Genomic DNA, 21,900 nt, shown 5'->3' with positions numbered 1-21,900 from the left:
TCAAACACTTGTCAAGAAGAAAAGGAGGTCAAGAGAAAAACAACAACGGCGACTTGTTCGAGATAGCTTCTTTTCACTTTCACGACGTGATGACAAACTAAATGGCGGGCGAAAAGAGCTTAATTGCTGCTAGTGAAAAAAAAGGAAAAAAAACGTGCTTTTCTCGTCTTCCTCCTCCAAGCTCGTCGTGACTGTTCCCAGCTGCTGTTTTTGTTGTTGCTGTTTTGTTGAGAGTGAAATGTGTGGTTTGTGCGCCCGCTTGCGTCTCGCCCGTCCGACGGTTGCCTTCGCTTTCCTTCCTTTCACATCTTCTGCCGGTATCCTCGCTCCCCCTTTCCCTCCCCTCCCCCCGCCTGTGACGTACTTTGGGAACCGTCTCCAAATAGCATACACGTTTACACAAAATACACGCAGCCCGGCTCTTTGACGCCAATATTGCTGCCGACAAAAAAGATAGAGAAATGCAGTTTTGTACTTCCAGCTATATAATGACAAATAGATGTTTGTCCAACAGTTTTGACGGCTATTTGCGGCTGCCTATTTGTAGACGTTGCCTTAGCGTCGACGCCTATTGTTCTTGCCTGGAGCCCTGGCCTTGGTGCTGAAACTAAACGCCCCCTTTTATTCGACTCTTACGGTGAGAAACAAAGTACGATCGCACGAACGACAAGAATTATGGCCCTGATGAGAATGCTTTAGCTTATAAGAGCGCTTCACAACTGCCGCTACCCTGGGTGGGACCTCCTATCGTGTTGCAACCCACTTTTGCCTAGGTTGAAATCATAAACGACCTGTGTCAGATGCGCGCCCCAGACGTCACGCGTGCACGCGCTCACGACCGACTACAGCTGCCGCTCACGCCGGAGAACGGAATCACGCTCACGCCCACTCCGCGTAATGACGGAAAGGGAGGAGGTGGAAGGATTTGGCCTACTTTCCGCTCAACTCATTGGCAACGCGGAGACCTAACCTGACGTATGCGCGTGTCTTGGTGTGAAGGGGGGCGGTTAAAGGTAATTTACAACCGAAAGGTCACCATCTGCCTCCTTGCCTCGTCCCGTCCATGTTCAAGCAACCCTGCCACAGCTACATCCACTCACTCGCATGTATAGCCCCACACCTTCTCACGGCAGAGGCAGCAAAGCTACGGACGCAGGGCCCCGAGGAGGTGCAAGCACCAAGCCCGCACGCCACCGGAGTTGATTGAGAATCTCCCCGCGCGGCCAAGAGTCAACATTCAGTTCTAACGCACGCACGCACGCACGCACGCACGCACGCACGCACGCACGCACGCACGCACGCAGGACTACAAGGAAAGTGTGTGTGTTATGGTTAGTTAACTGAATACAATCTCAAGATAGAAAATACAAGCATGGATCGTCATACAAAATGTAATGTTATCGTTAGTTTCAACTACTTTCCAAATGTGTTAGATGTTTAAAAAAAAAACTTAAAATATGTAAGCAATTTTTTGCAAGCTATGTTTTAAAGTTAAGCAAAGTCTTTTGAAATCATGCTGTTCTTCGCATTTGAACCACTTAACAGAGTGAATAAGTGGAAGACATTTTGGCGCACTTGGTTCTGGAGTTTGTTTTCAGTGCCAAATTGGCCAGACGGTGCTCAGATTAGAAAGAGTCAAACGGTTAGTCCAGGCCAGGTAGCGGATTGACAAGAAAAAAAAATCTACCAGTGCTTCCCAAGGTTCGGGAACAATTTAACCATCATCTTTAAATAGAAGACGACATTTTATGAGCAGCACAGTGACTGCGTGTCTCGCCACTGAGAGGTTTGGCGCTCGCACTTTCCGGTGTGACGTTTGCACGTTTCCTCTAATCCACGTTCCAAAAAAAACACACGTTTGCTTAATCGAGGAGTCCAAACTGTCCATAATTGTGAAAGGGCGCATCTCGTTTGGTAACTCTACTCTTATTGTCCTAAATAATCTTGAGAAACACTAATGACTCATAACACGACTCAACGGCGTCACCCATTGACGGACCGCGTAACGGCGCCTTTTCCCCATCTGACAATGAACGGAAGCCTTCATTTATCTGCTTTTTTTAGTTTTATTCAGTTGACCTAAGCATTGAGATCGTAAGTGTGTCACACTGTTTTGTGTACTATGAGATGTGCGCGCGCGCGTGTGCACGCGGAAACAAAAGGTGCCTTTGTAATAAAATCTGGTGGTTGCTAGGGGGAGAAATAGCACAAAAAATAAATTACATGTTCTTTGATACAGATAAATTACTGTCCTTTCTTTCTTTATCATATACTTCAAAAGTGGCTACAAGGAAGAGACAGAAAAACAGACTGAGAGATTATTTTCAAGTCAGCAATATGCTAGTTAGCTATGGATAAAATCCTTCTATGTCAACTATACAGTACTGAGTTAAAAAATAGAAGCGCTTACTATGTTCAAAACGTCTTATACACAAGATAAACATACATCATATACACATGGCTCACCTTACAAGTGGGAGCGTGGCTACTGATTTTGTGCTGTGTGGGAGGTACAAAAAAAAAAAATTGGAACCGATGAAGGTCCTCACACATACAATATGTACAGTTGATCGATCAGCACATTGTGCTCAATATTTACGAGGTGGGTTTTTCTTTTTAACGGCAGACCACCCGTAGACTGCTGGGATAGGCTTCAGAGGATGAGAAGATGAATGGATGGATGAATAACAAGACTTTTGTGAATTGTTGGACTTGGAAACAGTGAATACGATCTTGGTCAGTTTATATGATTTCATGATAATTGTCTCGATTTAAATTCATCTTAATTTAACCTTTGCTGTGCAACCACGTTGACTTTTTGGGCATTATTCTGCAACACATTTGGTCATTCACTGCCTCCTTTGGTTTATCTTTCAAAAAAGAAGAATGCTAGAAGGGCACTTGAAGGGAATATTTTTGGCAAAGATGGTGGAAATCCTCGGTCGGTTGACCATCGAGAGGCTGCGGTGTGCAAAGACAAAAAAATCAAAACAGTTCGCTTTCCCCCGCATGATGCGCTTATTGTAGTTTTCCTTCCAGGGCTCTAATTTTGGAAATCTGGCACGGCGCCTGACAAATTTCTGCGAAAAATCGGTTTCGACCCATGCAATGTTGGTCACTTGGCAGACAATCTCCGAGAGGGAGGTCTGCGCCGCCGTGGGAATGATCACGGCCAACCTTGATCAGTGGCACATCGGTGTTGTGCGCTGGGTACTTCCCATGCCTACCACTATATTTCAAAAATATAAGTTGAGCCCTTCGAGTTGGAGGAGTGCATAACTTGCTGTCTGTTTAAGATAGATGGGGGGGGGGTGCAACTGGGACCCGATCTGGAAGCTGCGAGTTTCCCGTCAATGTCTCTTGGCGCGCTGCGCGGCGCTGTGCGTGCAGGAGGCGCAGCAGGCTGTCTTGTAGTAGGAGTAGACGCAGAGGCGGGCCTGCACCACCATCATGCAGTTGTGGCGTCGGTCCCTGCAGTTCTCGTCTGTGGTCCGAAAACAAAGAGAGGGGGCAGGTTGGTATACGGGCAAACATAGATTGATGAATGTGCCTGTGTGACGTAACCTGTGACTTGCGGGCCACAGGGGATACTGTTGCAGCTTTGCTCCTGGTGGGGCTTGGTGCTGGCGTCACAACTTGGGCTGTGCCTCCTGTCCGAAATCAGACACCGCACCTCCCGCATCTGGAGGCCTTTCCCACAAGAGCGAGAGCACTGACGGCAAAGACGGACAAACAAAAGGTGGTTGTGGCTTCCATTACACACGACGCTGGCTGGGTAGGCGTCTCACCGCGCTCCACTCAGTCGTGAACCACTGCGGCTGGCAATCGGCCATCTCGCACTCCTGCACGGCGGCCGGTTTGTCCTCGTGGGCGCATTGGGCTGAGGGCAGCGTGGTGAATTCGTCGCCCGACTTCTGGACGCAGATGACGTCCCGACGTTGGGTTCCGTTCCCGCATCGAACGTTGCACTGGAAAATGAAAGCCATCAACGAGAACAGGTCAAGCCAATCGGATGGGCGGGATTGAAAATGTCGGTTTGGGAACATTCTCACCTGCGTCCACGGGCCGCTGTACCAACTGGCGACGGGAACGCAAGGACCACCGTTGCAAGCTCTCAGCTCGGCCGGTTTTTCGGCGACGCAGTCCGCCGCTCCTTGGCCCTCTCGGACGCCTCCGCGCGTCAGGCACACCACCTCCCTCTTCTGGACGCCGGGGCCGCAGCGCGCCGAGCACTTGGGATGAGCGAGCGGTGAGTTATGAACGGGCGATGCAAACAAGTGTTTGTCTGCGTGGCTGGGCGGGGCACTCACGGCGGCGGACCAAGCGGACGAGTACCAGTTGGTGACGCAGGGGCCCATGTTGCACTCCTCGCTGCCCAACGGCCGAACCCTGGAGCTGCACTCCATGTCGTTGACCACACTGCCCTCGTCGCTCACGCAGCGCACGCTCCTCGTCCTCTTGCCCACGCCGCAGTCCACCGAGCACTGGGCGCACAAACCATGAATGAATGCTAGTCAATGCTTTTAAAGTGCCGTCTTGAAATAGGAGCAACCCATCAATTCATATGGTGGATTGCTTTCTTTTTTACCGTGCTCCAGTCGGAGCCCACCTCCCAGTGCGAGCAGAGCTGCAGCTGGCAGGCCTGGGTGGACTCGGGTGGAACCTGTCCGGCGCAGCGCTGTGGGTGGACCATGGTGGAGCGGTTGCCAAAAGTCTGCCTGCACTGCAGCTGCCGTTGCTGCGCGCCAGGCCCGCACGACACGCTGCACTCGGACCAAGTGCTCGCCTCCCAGCTGATCACAGAGACAAGCTGTCAATGCGGCACTAATACGCAACTCAAAAATATCTTGAGGTGGAAATCAATGCAGCAGTTTTGCACAACGCTGATCTCAGAAGTCAAAGGAATTAGTAATGGACTTTGCTGCCTCGGTGGAGGTCACGTGTGTGTGTGTGCATCTTTGCTCACAATGGTGGGCAGCCGTGCGTATTACAAGGCTCCTCTTCTGGTGCCGGTTTAGCGGCGGAGTCACATTTCCTCTCATGCACTTGCTCCTCTGTATGGCGATCAATGCAGATGATTTCTCGAGACTGATGACCTGGGAGGGCAAAGCAAGCCAACCTGTGAGAGTGGCTGCATGTACTTGAGGAATCCCGCCACAAGATGGCGACGCAGCACATCATTTTAAATCAGTCACATGCAAGCTTGACACGGTTGTACATGGATGTCTAAATATGTATGTACGTTTCCTATTATGTGTTAGCATTAGCATTAAGCTAGCAGAAGCAAGGTTGCATGTTTGTCTTAAATCCAGTCCAGCGGAGTGCAAGGTTCTTTGGTGATTCATTGCTCAACTACCTTTTTCATCTTGTGTATGTTTGCATATCTGTGTTTGCACGTTGCATTCTTGTGCTCTATAAATAAAGTTTGATTGATTGGTGAATACACAACGTGTACTTCTTTTTGTGTTTGTGTGCCCTTAGAATTAACTTCAGCTTTTTTTTTTCAGCAGTCGTTCAATGCCAAAATACAGCGTTGTATCAAGTCTGCATTTGCAAGGGAGGAAAAGAAAATATCAGGCCTCCATCCGGTGTGGACCGACTCGAGTGTCTAACCTTTGCCACAGGAAGCAGAACACGGCGTCAGTGAGCCCCTCCTCCACACAAAGGGCAACTGCGTGTCCAGCGGCAGGTCGGTGCGAGGTGGGATGCGAGCGTTGCGATTGGGCGCTGAGGCCCGAGGTGGCGACCTCCCTGCGGCCCAGTGCTGTGATGACGGGGGAACGAATAGGGAAGAGGAGGGGGAGGGAAAAGAAGGGACGGAAAGAGGAGGAGAAATGGCGGCAGGTGCAGATTCATCGATGGTCACGCCAAGGGTGGCTGCGCATGAGGATCACAAACAGGAAGGACGTTAATAAAAAAAAAAAAACTGCAATGCTCAAGAAGTTGCCGTCTCATGATCCCTCCCTCCCATCAAGGTCACGCCCGCACGCGACAATCAATCAAAGCAGCAGCATCAATTTGGGGTAGTGTGCGGGTACTCACCACGAAGGGGTGCCCTCCCCTGGGGTTGCCTCTCGCTGGGTGTCTCGCTTTCCGTTTTCTCCACGGGGATGTAGAACTCATAGTCAATTCCCGGGTTCTGCTGGTGGTAAATAATCTGCGCAAACATCAGGCAAAGCAATGACAAAAAAAAAAAAAAAATGTCAACAGATAATACAACAATCCTCACAGGCATAGATTCTTTATCCTCTGCAAAAAAACTATGACAGCATCATACTTAGTGAGCCATGGAAAACACAACAGTCCATCTTGTGTAGGTGAAAGCTTGCCGCTAATCTCATGTGCAAGTATGCCAGCACGTGGCACATCATGGCCAAGGTCATCTATACACGACTCAGCGGGGCTCCCGTTTTAACCGGCTATTTTTCATCTATAAAAAGAGTTGTTGCCGTGAAGGGACAATGCGTACAAGAAGTTTTGCTCGCCTTCACCACCAATGATTTCCATTTGGATTGTGGAACAGTTTGTGTGTTTTCCAACAGAGATCATATTTAGAATTCAGCGTGAATTCAAGCGAAGCGAGCCAAAATCAAATCATTTAAGCGGATGTATGTGAGCGTTTGTTTGCTATTTTTACCGCCTCCTGCGGGCAAATCTGCTGACGAGGCCCCTTTCTTTCATTAAATCTTAGCCCGGGGTGAATGTTGTTAGTCGCCTACTTTCTAGATGTCTGCTTTAATCCCGTTCTCTCACAATGTTGTCTCACAAAAAGATCTCGACACACACAAAGGGAAGCTCAGCCTGTGGCCACGCACGTTGCATAGTTTGCACGGGTCGGTCGCATACTCACATAAAGCTGCAGCTGTGCGCTGGTGGGCCCGAGGGCCCTGAGGGACTCCCCTGGCTCATCTTCCCCCTCCGCCTGCACTCGAGGTCGAGCGTAGGTGAAGGTAGTCCCACCCGCCCGGTATTCCCCCGGGGGGTCCACGGCCCAGCGGCCGTTTACCACCGAAGCCCCTGTTGCGCTCCTCATGGCTGCGAGGTGAAGAAGAAGGTGTGCGAGTGAGCGCCTTGGTCAAAACGCAGCGGAGCGCGCTCATTAGCGAGCGCCGGCTGTCAAGACAAATCCACACGCCGGCTCAGCTCGGCGTGAGCTTCATCGGATCCGACTCGACCCGGCCACAACATTGACGATCTCCCGCCATAGGTAGCAAACACCCCCTGAGGGGCCAAACTTTCAACAGATACAAAGCCGTGCCTCGACAAATGAGTTTCCCGCGAGCATATCCGCGACTCAAAACAAAAAATATTATAAAACAGGAAGTTGCAGTTTTCTAAAATATAATCAAACTGCGTGAGCGTCTCACCCAGGTAGTTGGGACTGGCCCGTCTCTCTGTAATATTAATGAAGGTGGCCCCCGCCGGGATGTCCAAAATCTTGTGGTAGCCGAGGGGTACACTGACATTCTGGAAGCTGCCTGTCACCTTCTGACAGGCCGAGTCCCGCCCCCCGCAGACGCCGCACTTGTCCAGCGCCAGGCTGGAGCCTAGGACACCGTCGCAGCCCTCCGTCTGACGGACACAAGAGGGGATGGGTTGGAGGGGCCAAAAACACAACAAGGAGGAGCTAGGGATGAAGACAAACAGACATTCCCGTCTTATAAACATTTGCATTGTCGATGTCGCCGTTTACGAGCACGATCGCTGCCAACTGGGGCGAGGGAGGCTGAGCAAACTCTTTTACTTTGGTGCCTCCGTTTTAGTGAGGCTTGCCTTTCGGCTCGCCATGGAGCTCAGTCCAATTGGAATGAAACCCAAGAGCCAAAAGCCATGAAAATCCACTTGGACAAGGAAAGAAAGGCTAAATGGGAATAGAATTCCATTTTGATTTGCAGGGGTGCTGCATTCCTTTGGCCAACGTCATGTCAACGGTTCAAGGAGACGAGCCGGACTGTGTCAATCCAACCGAGCGATGGTGCTCCTTTTCCTCTCCTAAAAGTGTTGATTCATTTTGTGAATTTTCCCACCACTCACCAGGCACTGCCCTTGGACGCACACGTCGTTGGAGGTAACGTTGAAGCAAGGGGTCCCGTCTCGCACCCGCTCGGCCTGCCGCACATAGAAGCGGTAGCCCGCCGGGCGGCACGTCAGCTCGCATTGCTTCTCGGGACCGACTGGAACACACGGCACAGAAAAAGTCAGGAGTGAGATTTACGAGCAGGCTCGTGGGCTTCGTAGCGCAATTTATGATATGTGGAGGAACCCGAGAGGTTTTGGGGAGGGGGGGGGGGGGGGCGCTTCAAAGGAAAACACACAAAAGTGCATCGCGTCTTTCATCGCTCAAATAGACGAGACAACTGTGGTATCTCACGGGGGGGGGGGTTTCGCAGCAGCCCACAAGTGCATTTTGAAGATGGATTAATGGCTAACATGATACTGGAAACTGTTGACAAAAACTGTCCAGCTTTTAATGGATGAGCCCATTCTGAACATTCCCTTGCTACCTCTGAAAGAATGAGATTATCTTATTCCAAATAAAGACAAACTATTCTTTGAAAAGTAACAAAGCAGTTGTCTCGGGGGTCACCGAGCAGAGGTGTTGCGGGGTTGGAGCCCTACGGCAAAGTGGAGTGATAGCGCCACAGACGTGAGCTCATTGTGGCAAAAAAGGCTCACACAGTGACTTGCACATTGGAGCAGGGGGAGGGCCACGGGTGAAAAGGACAAACTTTTTTTTTGCTCCTGAAATTGAAATTTTTAACGCTGTATCATATGTCTCAAAATAACTCCAACTCCAACCGCAGTTCCACGCATTTGCAAAGTATATTTCGACTCGCTTTCATGTAATAAGGCATGAAGAAGTGGTTTCTTCTGCCATTATTTGGACTTTTGACATTTTGAGTACGCTGCGTGTGTAGTGTCAGGCGTCAACACCGAATGGCGCTTTTGGAAAGCAAACATCTCAAACAGACACTGAATACTTTTCTACAAGCAATGTGACTGCAGACAAATGGTGCGAGACTAGCCAGGAGAAAAGAATGCCTAAAAGTTCATCACTAGTCGAGTCAACGTGTGTGGAGAGCCGTCGGAAGAGGCAGAGATCTCGGCCTGGCTCTTTCCACCCGCTCTCATCGCTATCTTTGACAGATTAGACTTCAGACAAGGGCAAAGAAGAGGCTGCTGCCTTCGAAAGTGCTCGCCAGGCGTGTGGATGAGTGCCCGCACGCCGTCTGTCCTCCTTGCTGCCAACTCCAGCTTAGGCCGGATCCAGCAAATGTCCGCTTGGCCTTTTTCTCTCCTCCACTCGCGAAGCTCAGTGTTCAGAGTGTGGAATATGTCTCGTCTAAATATACTTCCTCCCTCTATCGCTCCATCTAAACACACGCCAGCAGAGAAAGCTAATGCCAGAGGACAGGAAGTGTTGGGGGCTGGATGGGGATGGGGGGGGGGTCTCTGGATGGGGGATGAGGCCCAAGAACAGCAAACCAAAAGATGACACCTGCACATGCAGAATCAACCGATCCCACTCAAACAAAAGATTTGCCAAAACCTGGCATTTCGGCAAGATCTCCACTGGAAGTTTTCTAATTGTGTTCCTGGCATTTGCATAAGACAGTAAAAGTGGGTCGGGCCACGTCGCCGCCATGTGACACATGCATCCCATGGCCTCCATTTCGCTCTACTCTTTATCTCATTCGGCAGGAATCTACTGAGAGCTGAGTCCAAAGCAGGGAGGAAAAACTTGGCAGCGTTGGAGGCAGCCAGAAAGGGCGAGGTTCTACAAATGAGGGAGCCACAGAAAAGAAGGGGAGCATTTTGGTGAGGGGGGGGGGGCAAAAGTGGAAAAGAGTTTGAGCCTCAATGGCTCGATTGTCATTCCACCTCACCCATACCCACAGGTGGGAAAATAATTCACACTCCCTGGTTAAGAAAAAGAAGAAAAACAAGCACATTTCATTCGTGCTTAATCTAAAGTAGAAAACAAACACTCAATGAATGTCAATTGGAAAAGTAAAAGCACATGTATGTGAGAGCGTGTGTGTGTGTGTGTATGTGTGTGTGTGTATGCACGCACACTCACCCTCAGTGAAAGGCTCCCAGTCGTAGAGACGATCCATAAACTCTTTGGCATTAAAGGCGGCGCACTGCTCAGCCCGTGAGTCCAGCGGGATGCCAGCGCACACCTAAAACACACGCAAAAAAAGAAAAAAACGTTAGCCATCTTGTGAATGGTCGGTCCCCGGAGGCAATTTTGAAAAACATAGGCGGGGGAATGCCACCACTAACAAAGGAGGGGAAAGGCCCAACGAGCCCAAACGCATGCTCGGCCATATGGAAGGAATCGCTTTTCGAAAGAGGCCAAAGAAGCGCATGAATCCATCTTGGCTTTCAGCTTGCCACCACAAACCGCGAGCCACTCTGAGAACACGTGTGTGTGTGTGTGTGTGTGTGTGTGTGTGTGTGTGTGTGTGTGTGTGTGTGTGTGTGTGTGTGTGTGTGTGTGTGTGTGTGTGTTGGGGGGGTTGAAGGTCAGAAAAGTATACAAGCACCACCTGAAAGCTCCAGCGTGTAAACTTGTGGCCGCTAATGGTTGTAAATAGTCGGCTGGACTGTAAACACACGCCGGGCTCCGATTCCAAGTGGACGCTTCCTGCACTGCGGCCCCTCAACAAGGAGGGCCGTGCGGCAGGTGCTTTCAAAACGAAACGGAGCAGACATCCATGCCTTGATTGTACTGAAGGGGGCGGGGCTAATGGGATAAACAGAGTGCGGAGTACGAAGGAAGAGTCAGAACAGACACGGGCAGACGAAGTCTTGGAGGGGGAGGATCTGGAGAGTGTTTGTGTGTTATTAGAAGGTGAATGCGGACTAGGCCGGGCGTGGGAGCGGGCAGAGCCGGGCCGGGCAATGAATGAAGTAAAAAATGTGAAAGAGTTAAAGAGCCGGTGACAGACAGAGAGACGACAAGATGAGCACGGACCTGTTGACACAAAGCTCCAGTGGAACGCGTCAGCAAGAACCGTTTTGCATTTGAGCCAAGACACCAGATGCCGACTTTACGCACCACTGTCAGGGGCCGTTAATCATCACATGCATGAAGAGCACTCAAGTTAGGCAAGGGAAACTTTGACTGCTTTATTGGATGGGATGGGCACTTAAGAGGCGAGATGCGACAGAGTCTGAAATTATCAACAGGGAAGAAGAGGGCGCAAGTGAAATGAAGCACCATCTACTCGCAGCCGACTTCACTCACACGTCTAAGTTCCGCCAAAGATGAAAACAAGCCACACACCACTGTCAATGTTTACTGTCACCATGACAACCACTTTGGAGCGTAGTCAGACACATTCACGGAGGTATGAAGGGGAATATTTTGGTGCTTTGAGGTAAGAGTTCAAGTTGTTCTGCTGTCAAACTTGCAACTCAAGAGTCGTTCTCAAATCATTGTTCTAGTCATCAATATCTCGCAGCCGGTTAGCATGCGGCGCATTTATCATTCTTGTTATGCAATCCTCGATCCTTCCAAATCAAAAACTGGCTAAGCAAAGTCGCAGCAATAAAGCGGGCCCCCTTCTCCATAGGTCAGCGGTCAAGCCTCCTCCCCTCGCCATTTCGTCCGCAGTGGCACACGCGGGCCTCGCACAATTGCTCGTTGTTGTCACCGATCAACTTTTCGTAAGTAAACGGCTTGTGTGGGATTATTTCGCCAGGCGAACTCGACCCAGTGGAACAATCAAGTCGCCAGCTGCACTCAAAGCCAAAAACTCCCTCCCTCTCTTTTGTTCACTTCTTCACATACTGTAAGCATTGTTTTCTGTTCCTTAAGAGAGCAGAAAAAAAAGGAACTAACTAAGAGCAGACATGCAAATCGTGGCTGGGGGCGTTGATTGATTTAACTGCAGATGGGAAGGCGTCTTGGGGTTAGAGGCAAACGAGAAAAATGAGGGGCGGGCATCTCTCAAGAAAAAGATGATTCGATTCGTCGCTTGACATGATTCAGGAATTGATTCATGTGGAATGAGCCGATTCATTAAAAGCACACTCTCGACTCCACATGTCAGGTTTATAATCACATTGTATTAACAAACAACAAATCAACAGTAAACTGATTTCTACCTCATGTAGACCGCCGCTGTCTTGTACAACTTAATTTTTTTCTTACAACTAGGAGAAAGCTGTGTTGCTTGTGTTGGCATTGTGCATGGTGGCGGCGAATGGCGGCGAGCCGTGGAGAAGCCTCCCCAAAGAAAACATCAGCGCCCCGAGCTGACACAATGAGTGAAGGACACACGCAAGCAAAGAGCAGCTGCAAAGTCAATGCAGCTGCTCAATATGGAAAGCTGTGCACGCGCACACGCACACACACAATCACACGCACACATTGGTCCTAATTACGCATGACACTCCTGGGTGAAAAACAAAGCCCAAGACAGACACAACTAATGAGTTTTGGACAACAGAATAGTGTGTGTGAATGGAAGGGAAGGGTCCCAGTGGTGCGTCATTGAGATTGACGCCATTCATGTGAGCGCACGCCTAAACAGATGGACATGTGAACTCGATGCATTAAGCAAAAGGAGGACCGACACGGTCATTCCTCAAGCATTACTGTCGTGTGACACACAAACGCGGCTCAGAGATGAAATTTGATCCAAAGCATACCACATTATGTCTCATCAAAACGGATCCAAGGGATGGAGCTAGGCCGCCGTCACAATTTTCCTGGCCAATCCGGCTAAGGGTGCACAAGTGCCCACATATGGAGCCTGAGGATTCCCTTCTGGGTTGCATTTTTCTGTCATACACAAAATTGTCTGGGCGTGAGTTACCAACCATCATTTTTAATCTTACATCTCAGGCAGGTTTGGCCGTGACAGGAAATGTTATTTGCTTGTCAAATTTTTCAATGAATATTTTTTTTTTATCTGGATGCGGGTGTGTGCACAAATGCATTGTTTGTGGTTAGCGATTAGCATTCTATGGCGGGAAGCGGCCGGCCCTTGGCCTTGACCCCCCCCCCACACACACACACACACACAAATCAAAAGTGGTGTCGAGAATACAAAAAGAGAGCATCCATCAATGACAAGATAAGTGAAAGAACGGTGGAGAAAGTTGGACGAAGTGGACAGAACGTCCCAGATGTTGTCTGACAACAGTTAGGTTTCCAGCGGCGACCGTGACGTCACGCTCACCATCATGGCACATAAAAAAAACTCTTTTATTTACAGTTTCTCAAACAAGCCCAGAGGGGGTTGGGGGGGAGGGGGGCGGAGCTTGCAAGTCACAAGTTGGTTGCAACCTCAAGCGTGTCCTGCTCCGCATTATTGACCAAAAGAACCTACTGTTTGGGTAAATAAGAAATTGGACTCGCGAGCGAGAGCAGAAAGGAATGAATCACACACACGCGCTGGGCAGTCTTTGGAAACAACGCGCTCACCACTCTTCGCTTCTACAGTTGGCTTATTGAGCAAAACGATTGCTAAATTGTTTCCCCATTTTTCCTCCTCTTAAATGGGCGAGCAGGCATTCGCGTTTGCCTTCACGACTTATTCTGTCAAAGGCGTTGCGCATTGTTAGCACGAAGTCGATCCCTAACTTTGTGCCGCTTAATGTTGTCTCAGGTTTGCACTCGCAAATCCAAAGCAAAACCATTTTCAGAATTTGGCTTGTGACACAGACGAAAAAACAATGCAACTAGGTCGATTAGTAAATGGCAGATAATCACTCAATTATTCCTGACATTCCGAACTTTATAAAATATCAATTAAGACACGCTTCTTCTTGTCACATTGTTTTAGCTGTGCCACTTTTCAATGAAAACACGTGTTTGCAATTCTCTTGAGGAAATAATCATAACAAGTCATCAGCCACAACTTTTGTTTGAACTCCCCCAGAGTGCTAATAAAATTGAAAAGAAAAAGGGAAGCGGGCGGGCCTCGCTCAAGCCACGCAGGAGTTCCCAGGCGCACACGCTTGTAAAGTCCACAAGTGTTCACGGGCGTTGCGCGTGTGCGAGCGAGCGCGCTGCAACCCATTTGGGGCTGTTTTGCAGCTCAATTGTGCACACAAGTTTGGCTAATCATGCCTTTCCTTACGTCATCAGGAGAGCGTGCGGTGGGAGCGTGTTCTTAGCGTTTTAAGTTGGCCGACTGCGTGCGAAAAAGGATGTCTACACCGAGATGTGTGGAATGTTGATTCTTTTTCGTCCTTCTACCAAGACCAGGAGTGCTGCTGCCACGGCTGCTTTTTCTTCTTCTGACTGCTTCTTCTCAAATTCCACCTTTCTCCCTCCCCCCAGCTTCTGACAGGTCCTCCGCACACACGCAAATGTGCAGGTCTGTCTCACACACTTTTCCATGAATTCTTCCTTTCTTCTGGCACATACTCGCATTCCGTAGCGACTGACCGGCTCTCTCCCGCTGTTTACTTCCCCACAAAGCAACACGTCCGCATGGGACTCTGGCCTACAGAAATATGCAAATAAGGCGATTCTATTTTGAACAGGTTCTTGCATTACCCAATATGGTTCTTGTGCCTGATGGAGGATTACCTTTGTCCTTTGACTCAGGGCTTGTCGAGTTGGAACTCATTCAGGCATCCCATCGACCTCCCCCAAGTTTTTTGCTCCTCTCTAAATGTCACTTTTAATTGCGGGAGCTCCCAAGCGTGGCATTCTTGCCCGGGCGAAAGCGCAGTTATGGCCGCCTTGGCTTGGCTTTCGTCACCTGCCCGTCCAGTCAACCCCCCTACCTCGCCGCACCCCCGTAAGACGGACGAGTTCTCCACAAGACATTTGGGCACGCCCACCCGTCGTCAGCAAGGCCTCTAAAGCAGATGTGTGTATTCTGGTCTTCATCCAGACACACACGCACACACATATTGTGCATGAGCACGCACGCATTTGATAGGTTCCATGTCAGTGCACAAGCACAACAGGGCAGTGTTGGCGCTAGGGAATGATCAAACCTCCCAAAAACACTCTGTTGACCTTCACATTCTCTCTTCGATGCCACCAGCCTTCAACACTGTGCCCTCATTAATGTTCATGAGGACTGTGTGGGACACACACGCACACAGAGCCCCCCCCAAACCCCCGCTGGAGGTTGAAAACACAGACTGACACCTCGAAAACAATTAGCTAGCATACCCTTCGAGTCGAACATCTAAAAAGCAGCATCAATGTGGTTGGACAGCTTACCTGCGAGAAGCACCTGCGATATTCCTTCTCGGAACCGGTGCATCTGTAGTTGGGCGCCGTTCTCCACGCTCCAAAGCCACCCTCCTCCTCGCTCACATGTGGTCCCGTGGAATGCCGAAGCGGGTAAACGTTGCCGGCTTGCGGGGCCCGGGGTCCCAATCCCGCGTGCACCGTCCTTTCCCTGTGCAAGGGCCGGTGCAGAGGGGAGGCGTAGGCCAAAGAGGCACCAGCCGGCTGCGAGTGAGGCGAGCCAGCCGGGAGCGGCGGGGGCGGGGCAGTGACGGTGCGCCAGTCAAAGCGGCGGTGACCGGACAACACTGATGATGATGAAGATGATGAAGATGGAGACCGCAGCAGATAGTCAGGGGGGGAGGGCGGAACTCGAACCCTCCTGTGCTTACTTCTGGCACGGGGTTGGGGTGTGGCACTAGTGGCGGGTGCGGCGGTGGTTGCGCTCTCTTCCACTCTCTCCTCGTTGGCCAGTTGGGGTGCCGAGGAGGCCGAGATGGTGCCGTTGGCCGTGTGGCGAGCCTGTCGACTAGGCCGGTGCAAAGGCAGGGAGAAGGGGACTTTACCGTAGCCAAACTGGCCTGGACGGACGGATGAAGACCTGCAGGACGCACACAAGAGTGTCCGCAGTCATGACGTGAAAAGGTCACAATCAGAAGTCAAAATGAAAGCTTCCTGCCTTGTGATATAAGCTGCCACTTAGCTTTTTTCTGCTAATGCTAAACATCGATGGAAATTGTAATGCTAAAAGCATCCTACGTCCCAGATTGTAAAATTGCACTCGTTGACACAGGCATATATTCTTTATCCTCAACAAGAAATTATCGTAGTGAGACTTTAAGTTTGCTTTGACTCACATCCTCTAGTAATAGTGCAGTGATAACAAAAACTCAGCGTCTTAGAAAGGCATCAGTTCAACTTGCAATGCTTTAGTGGGCTGGAACATAATAACAAACATTCACTAATGCCAAAACCAAAGTCCAAAGCATGATGAGGATACTGTGCAGCTACAAAATCATCACAGTCACATTTTTTACACGGCCAGTCTTCAGACACGTCTCCCGAATACCCAGTTGATTTTTTTTTGGAGGACCCTTATTCTTTACTGGGTCCTGACGAGAAAGATAAAAAATAAAAAAAGTCCTCGCAACCATTCCAAAGCGCTGATGCCTTATGCAAGCCTTGCAAGTTTCATTTCCTGCATGTCACTTTGCAGACAAGTTTGGGGACGCAGCACAAAGCAAATGTCACATCTCGCATTAAGTGTACTTAGTGTGTCTGGAAAAACAAAAACATAAATAAAAGAGTTTCTCCAGCTCATCGATGAAACAAACGCCAAGCCACCATGTGGATTTTAAGCACATCACTCACCTCCTGACGGGCATAGGCTCCCGTGCGGTACTGGCCGACCTCCTGCTGCTGGGCCTCCTGACGCTGCGCTGCTGTTGCTGTTCGTAGGCCGGTGAGGGCATCCGCTGAGGCGATCGGTACACGGACACTCGGTTCCGAGCGGTTGCGGGGTATTCCGTTTGATAGAAAGGCGACGGCGGATCGCTGCCCCCCGCCGGGGTATTTCGGTAGAGCGGTATCCCCCGGTTGGGATCGGGCACCTGGTGATGGGGTGGCAGTTGAGGGGAAGGGTGGAAATACCCGCCCCAGTTGGGCGACGGGTAAGAAACAGAAGGAGGGGCGGGCGGAGGCGGCAGGCACATTCTGCTTCTCTGCGACACGCCCACTCCGCATGACTGGGAGCAAGAGGACCACTCCGCCCACGTCGACCACACCCCTTCTACGGGCTCCGCCTCCAACACTTGTCTGGACCTCCGCCCGGCCGCCTAACAAACACAAACAAAAAAACATTTCCACCATCTTGGCCTTTGACTTGTCCTAGTTGAGGTTGAGTGTCAAACTCAACACCAAACAAAGAGAATGACGCTTTGTGTATTCAAAACAAGCGCATGGCTTACTTAGCCTTTCAGTTTGCTAGCTTAATGTCGACACTCGTGGTATGCATGATGCGGTGCTTTAAGCCTTTAAGTGCTGTTGCACAAACCGTGTCACTGGCAACACATGCAGACAGGACAGACAACAATATCGGCAGTCATAGATTCTTTATCCTCCACAATTGTCATTGCCATGTCATTTATTTTCCTTGACCCGTTAGATATCTTCGGCTAACTTGTCATTATGCTAACCAAGCTAGCGTTGGCCCAAGAAAAGTCTTGTCGCAACTCTGGAATTGTACTGTTGACCCTTGTTGCACAATCGAACCAACTCCTCTGACGTTAGCGCATATTTTCACACAGAAAATCTTCTTTACTGTGCCCGTGCGCAAAATACGATGACGTGATATCATCGCAGAAAAGTGATTGATACTCCAAACGTGTGGAGCAAAGACTTGATGTTCTTCTGAGCGACCTCACCCAACTTCTCACGCTAGCCCCACCCAAAATAATCTTGAGTGTACATGCAGAGGAAACATGCTTGTTTGTGTTGCCGTGGTATGAAAATATGTTTGAGCCAAAGGTCACTTGGGGGGCCTTCAAGCGGAACATCTGAACAGCACTGCTATTTTCATTGGGGACCTAATAAGCGTGTTTAGTCTGCAGCAATCACAGCTCGGTAAACGACACGCTTCGGGTCAGCCTCTTTCGGGTTCGGAGCTAAATTGCAAGTTGAAGATTTTTTTTGTTCTCTCACTGCTTCCTAAATGTCACACAATGACTAAATACCGTAAAGGAGTGAGTGGGCAGGCTCCAGCTATGCTCAAAAGAGGTCAAAGGAACGTGACAAAAATGTCATACCAGCATATTAACTCAGCTTTCAACTTTGCAGAATATTTGGGGAAAGAAAAAGAACTATCAGAGAAATTCCCACAGATAATCTTCCAAGAGGAGTGCAAGTGGTTATGAGGCAAGCTGTCCTAATACTTTTGACCACATTAAGTCAACGAGCCCATGGCTGATCCTCGAGCCTCACGAGTTTCCTTCCTTCTCAAGGCAAAAGGTAAATCCTAAAGCCGTACTCGATCGGTGCCGATTCCGGGGGATTGAGTCACATGCCAAGCGAGCAGCTCGGTCGCAGATGGGTGTAGAGCAAAGCGTATAATCTACGTGCATCTATGTGTTGTGACGTGGGCCGGGCTGGACTTTGCTCGCTTTCTTGTGCGCTGTCAAATGATAAAAGTGGCTCGCTGGCCCGCTTGGCGAACATGAGCGGGACAAAAGTTTCCATTCAGCAAAATGTGAATGGTCCACTTCCCAGCTGGCTCAAAGCCTGTCAAGTATGTCAATATGTGTGTGTGTACGCTGCACACGTGTCAATCTGAATAACGATACTGCTGGCACTTTGGATTTTTAAAATTTACAAAATATGAATAAAAAAATGACAAAAAGGAATTATTACTTTTCTTCCTGGCACCGATTATTTGCTGGTGTGTCAAACAGCTGCAGCGCCATCTACTGCTGGGGAGGACTTAGTCATTGTTAGATTTTTTATTTTTTTTTGCCTTGTTCCACTAACACAATATCATTAATTTATATGCTGCCACAAACGATGCAACCTTTTGGCTTGATTTAGTAATGTGAAGAACCACCGCTCTTTTTTTCTAAGTGTGCACTTGGTCAAATGTACCGCTCGTTTTATTTTTTTTGGTTTGTTTTTTCCAAAGTGTGCACTTGGTCAAATGTGCCTGTTCCACAGTATTAAAGTCCAGATGAGCTGGAATGCAAATGACAGGTCGGAAGTATAATGGCGGGAGAACGAGGAAAGCGAAAGGAGCGGGAGATATGGGTTGGGAGGGGCATGAAGAACAGGGGGGGGGGGGGTCAAAGCAGACAGGCCTAATGACTGTGTGTGTATGTGTGTGAATGAGTGACATCAAACACACAGCTGCCACAGAGTTGGAGCATTAATGAGGAGTGGGCGCTGACCCTGAAGGAGGCCGCCGGTGACCTCCTGCTACTTGCTACTGCTTCAACTCCTTCAACACTGTACCCACAGACCTGCCTTTTTTTTTTTTTTTGACCCAATGATCACAAAGGCGTCACTGTGGCGCCTTGACAGCTACGGGCCCCACTACAGGAAAAAACGGATTACCGACTCACAAAGTCACACACGGTTGGCTAAATGACGAGCCGGCTCGCGTCAGGACTGCGTCAGCAACGCCGTGCCCTGGACATCAAAGTGGCGCAACGGAGAGCCCTCAAAATCACACCACACGGCATCAGACAAAAACCTGGATGCTCCAGTCAGCCGAAATATGCTCCAATTAAGTGCAATTTTGACATTTTACAATGTGGGGAAAAAAACAATTAATCGTTTCCTAAGTATGCGTTCAAATGCTTGATACGGTGAAAGGTGAAGCCGTCAAAGTCGATAAACGCGGCGTGCGAGGAGCTCACCACTCACCTTCTTTTTGGCCGGCTTGCTCACCGAGGTCGCGACCTCCGCAAAGGCCCACAGTGCAAAGAGCCTACTGGGAAAGAAGAGCAGAAGCTTAAAAAATAAATACAGAAAAAATAGCAACATCTTGACGGCAACATGTCGAATCAATAGATGCGAGTTTGATTTCACGCTCGCTGCCTCAATGTGGACTATTGCTGGCTGTGGTTTTTGCTTTGAAATGGTGCTTTTAAAAGCACTTTTTTGGGGGGGGCTGTTGCTTTGGTCAGCATGTTGGCCTTTATTTACCTTGGCGGGAATCAAACTGAACTTTTTGGGCCGTAATTCCAAAAGGTATGTTGGCGCACTGCTCATCAGCAAAAGATCGGCTCAGGTTCAGTGAAGCCCGATCGTTGGCCGCAACATGAGCAAGGCAGAGGCATTTAGCAACAAAAAGAAGTCAGTCGTCACAAAACGTTAAAATGTCAGGAAATGTTGACTTGGACATTTGGGCTCAGATTTCAAGAGGGGACAAAAAGTTTGACTTTGTTTAAAAGTTACTATCAGATGTGGGTTTACGCTTTGACTCACTTTAGAAGCAGCTGACCTGCCCCGAGGAGTCAATTTGGCCTCCTCCACTTTTTTTTCATTGACTTGTGCTCTGTCTATGTATGTGTTAACGTGCGCCCTATTTTGGCTTTCCCGTCATTTCCAAAGCACGCTCAACTGCCATTTCATCTCATTGAGGCTATTTTGAAAAGTCTCGCCATCCGCTGCCGCTGAACAAGCAAGAAAACGTTTCCAACAGCTCGCTCGAGTGATGACACGCCGCAAAACGCCTCACTACGATTCAAGATGGACTTGTGGCTCCAACAACCGCAAGCATCGCCGCGGCGCGCAGCCCGCAAGCCACACTCCAGGCCGGCTAATTGCTCCCGTGGTTCGATTTCGCCAATGCGGCGCACCGCGTACTGCCTTTCCCTCGCAGCTTGCTTGTGTACAAGTGCGCAACAAGCAGCCCCCCCAAACAGACGCACGCACGCAGAGGGAGCGCCTCACAAAGGCTCCCCGGCACAAGAGAACCGCCGAGGCTGAAGTAATGACCCCCCGCGAGCTCGTCGCTTCTGTGACATATTGTTGCAATCATCTCACTGGCGTCCATTTTAAGTGCAAGCCAAGCGCAAGCCCCCCCCCCCCCAAAAAAAAGTTAGTGCGTAAAAGGAAGCCCGCAAAGCCCGTTTGCGTACCTGAAGACAGACGCGAGCCGCATACTCCCCGACCCCGCTCGCGACGATCAGTCCACTTGGAGATCGATTATTGGTGCGTGAGCGCGCGTGAGGGGCGAAGCAAACAATGAGTGAAGTGTCCAACTTGTCGCCTCTCTCCACTCTGGCTTCGTCTCTTGCGAGTGTGTCCTTGCTCCTGTCACTGCTCTCTGCCTGCTTGCTTGCTTGTCTGCCCGCCCGCCAACGTGCAAAGTGGGAAGTCTTCCGATTTTTCCCCTCTCACGCACACACTTCTACGGGTCCATTACGCCCCCCCCCCCCATCCTTACGAGAAACCTTTCTCTCCTGATTTTTCTTTTTTTTTTTTTCCCATAAACTATTTTGTCTCTTTGGGCGTTAATTATACATAAAAAGGTGGCCAGAGGTTTACATCATTATGGGTTTGCCTAAATTTAAGATTTATTTCAGATGTCCGTTTATTCCAGGGCGGAATAATTAGCTATTAAGTAAAGAGGAAAACGACAGGCATTTTTGCTATCATTATAGTTAGTTTGAATTAGTTTTGTGAACGTAAAACGTAGTTTCTGATCACTTTCGTTTTAATAAAAGCAATTTTGTTTGTTTTATTTTGTTCACGTTTTTTTTTTCAATTTTGCTTTCAGTTATTTTGTTAATTCTCACATACTAAAATAACCTTGCCTCTAATTAACACTGGGCCACTTTTTTTTGTGTTCAAATGTATCATTTTTAAGAGCTTTTAAAAAATGAAATGCCGCCCTTTAATACTTGTTAGCGAGTGCTTCGATATCGCGGATTTCATTCAGTACGGGGGCAGTTTGGATTGGAGTCTTTGCAAAGAAGGCGGGGATTACGATACATTAGTAATATCCATAACCAGTAGATGTAAACATGCAATCAGAACTGTGTGTGTGTGCGTGTGTGTGTGTGCGCGCGTGTGTGTGCGCGCGCGTGTGTGTGTGCGTGTGTGTGTATCCCCCTTACACACAATGTACACGGCAACAGAGCGGACCCTGCCTGGGCTATCATAACTCTCCCGGGAGCACAGTTCATCCCAAGAAC

At 49.4% G+C, this 21,900-nt stretch overlaps 1 protein-coding gene across 3 annotated transcripts; it reads right to left on the bottom strand.

Moving 5' to 3' along the window:
- Positions 1-2,031: 2,031 nt before the first annotated feature.
- On the bottom strand, positions 2,032-21,030 carry adamtsl4 (ADAMTS-like 4). 3 transcript variants are annotated; one of them, XM_085919132.1, is made up of 18 exons: positions 20,842-21,030; positions 19,622-19,688; positions 16,583-17,046; positions 15,604-15,812; positions 15,203-15,519; positions 10,082-10,184; positions 8,035-8,174; positions 7,368-7,572; positions 6,851-7,035; positions 6,043-6,157; positions 5,614-5,877; positions 4,967-5,096; positions 4,589-4,793; positions 4,311-4,484; positions 4,053-4,232; positions 3,789-3,968; positions 3,565-3,712; positions 2,032-3,484 (listed from the first exon to the last, which is right to left on the bottom strand). In XM_085919132.1, exons 1-18 carry the CDS (start codon positions 20,862-20,864, stop codon positions 3,351-3,353), a joined length of 3,243 nt encoding a protein of 1,080 aa, XP_085775258.1. In that variant the 5' UTR covers positions 20,865-21,030; the 3' UTR covers positions 2,032-3,350. The 3 variants fall into 3 exon arrangements, with proteins under 3 accessions (XP_085775258.1, XP_085775256.1, XP_085775257.1); XM_085919130.1 differs by having other exon boundaries at positions 15,203-15,812; XM_085919131.1 differs by having other exon boundaries at positions 15,203-15,812; positions 19,622-19,685.
- Between the last annotated feature and the right edge of the window lie 870 nt (positions 21,031-21,900).

This window comes from Syngnathus leptorhynchus, chromosome 8, assembly GCF_054491065.1.
Source record: "Syngnathus leptorhynchus isolate UIUO chromosome 8, UIUO_Slep, whole genome shotgun sequence".
NCBI classification, from domain to species: Eukaryota; Metazoa; Chordata; class Actinopteri; order Syngnathiformes; family Syngnathidae; genus Syngnathus; species Syngnathus leptorhynchus.
This window is presented reverse-complemented; position numbering and strand designations above follow the sequence as displayed.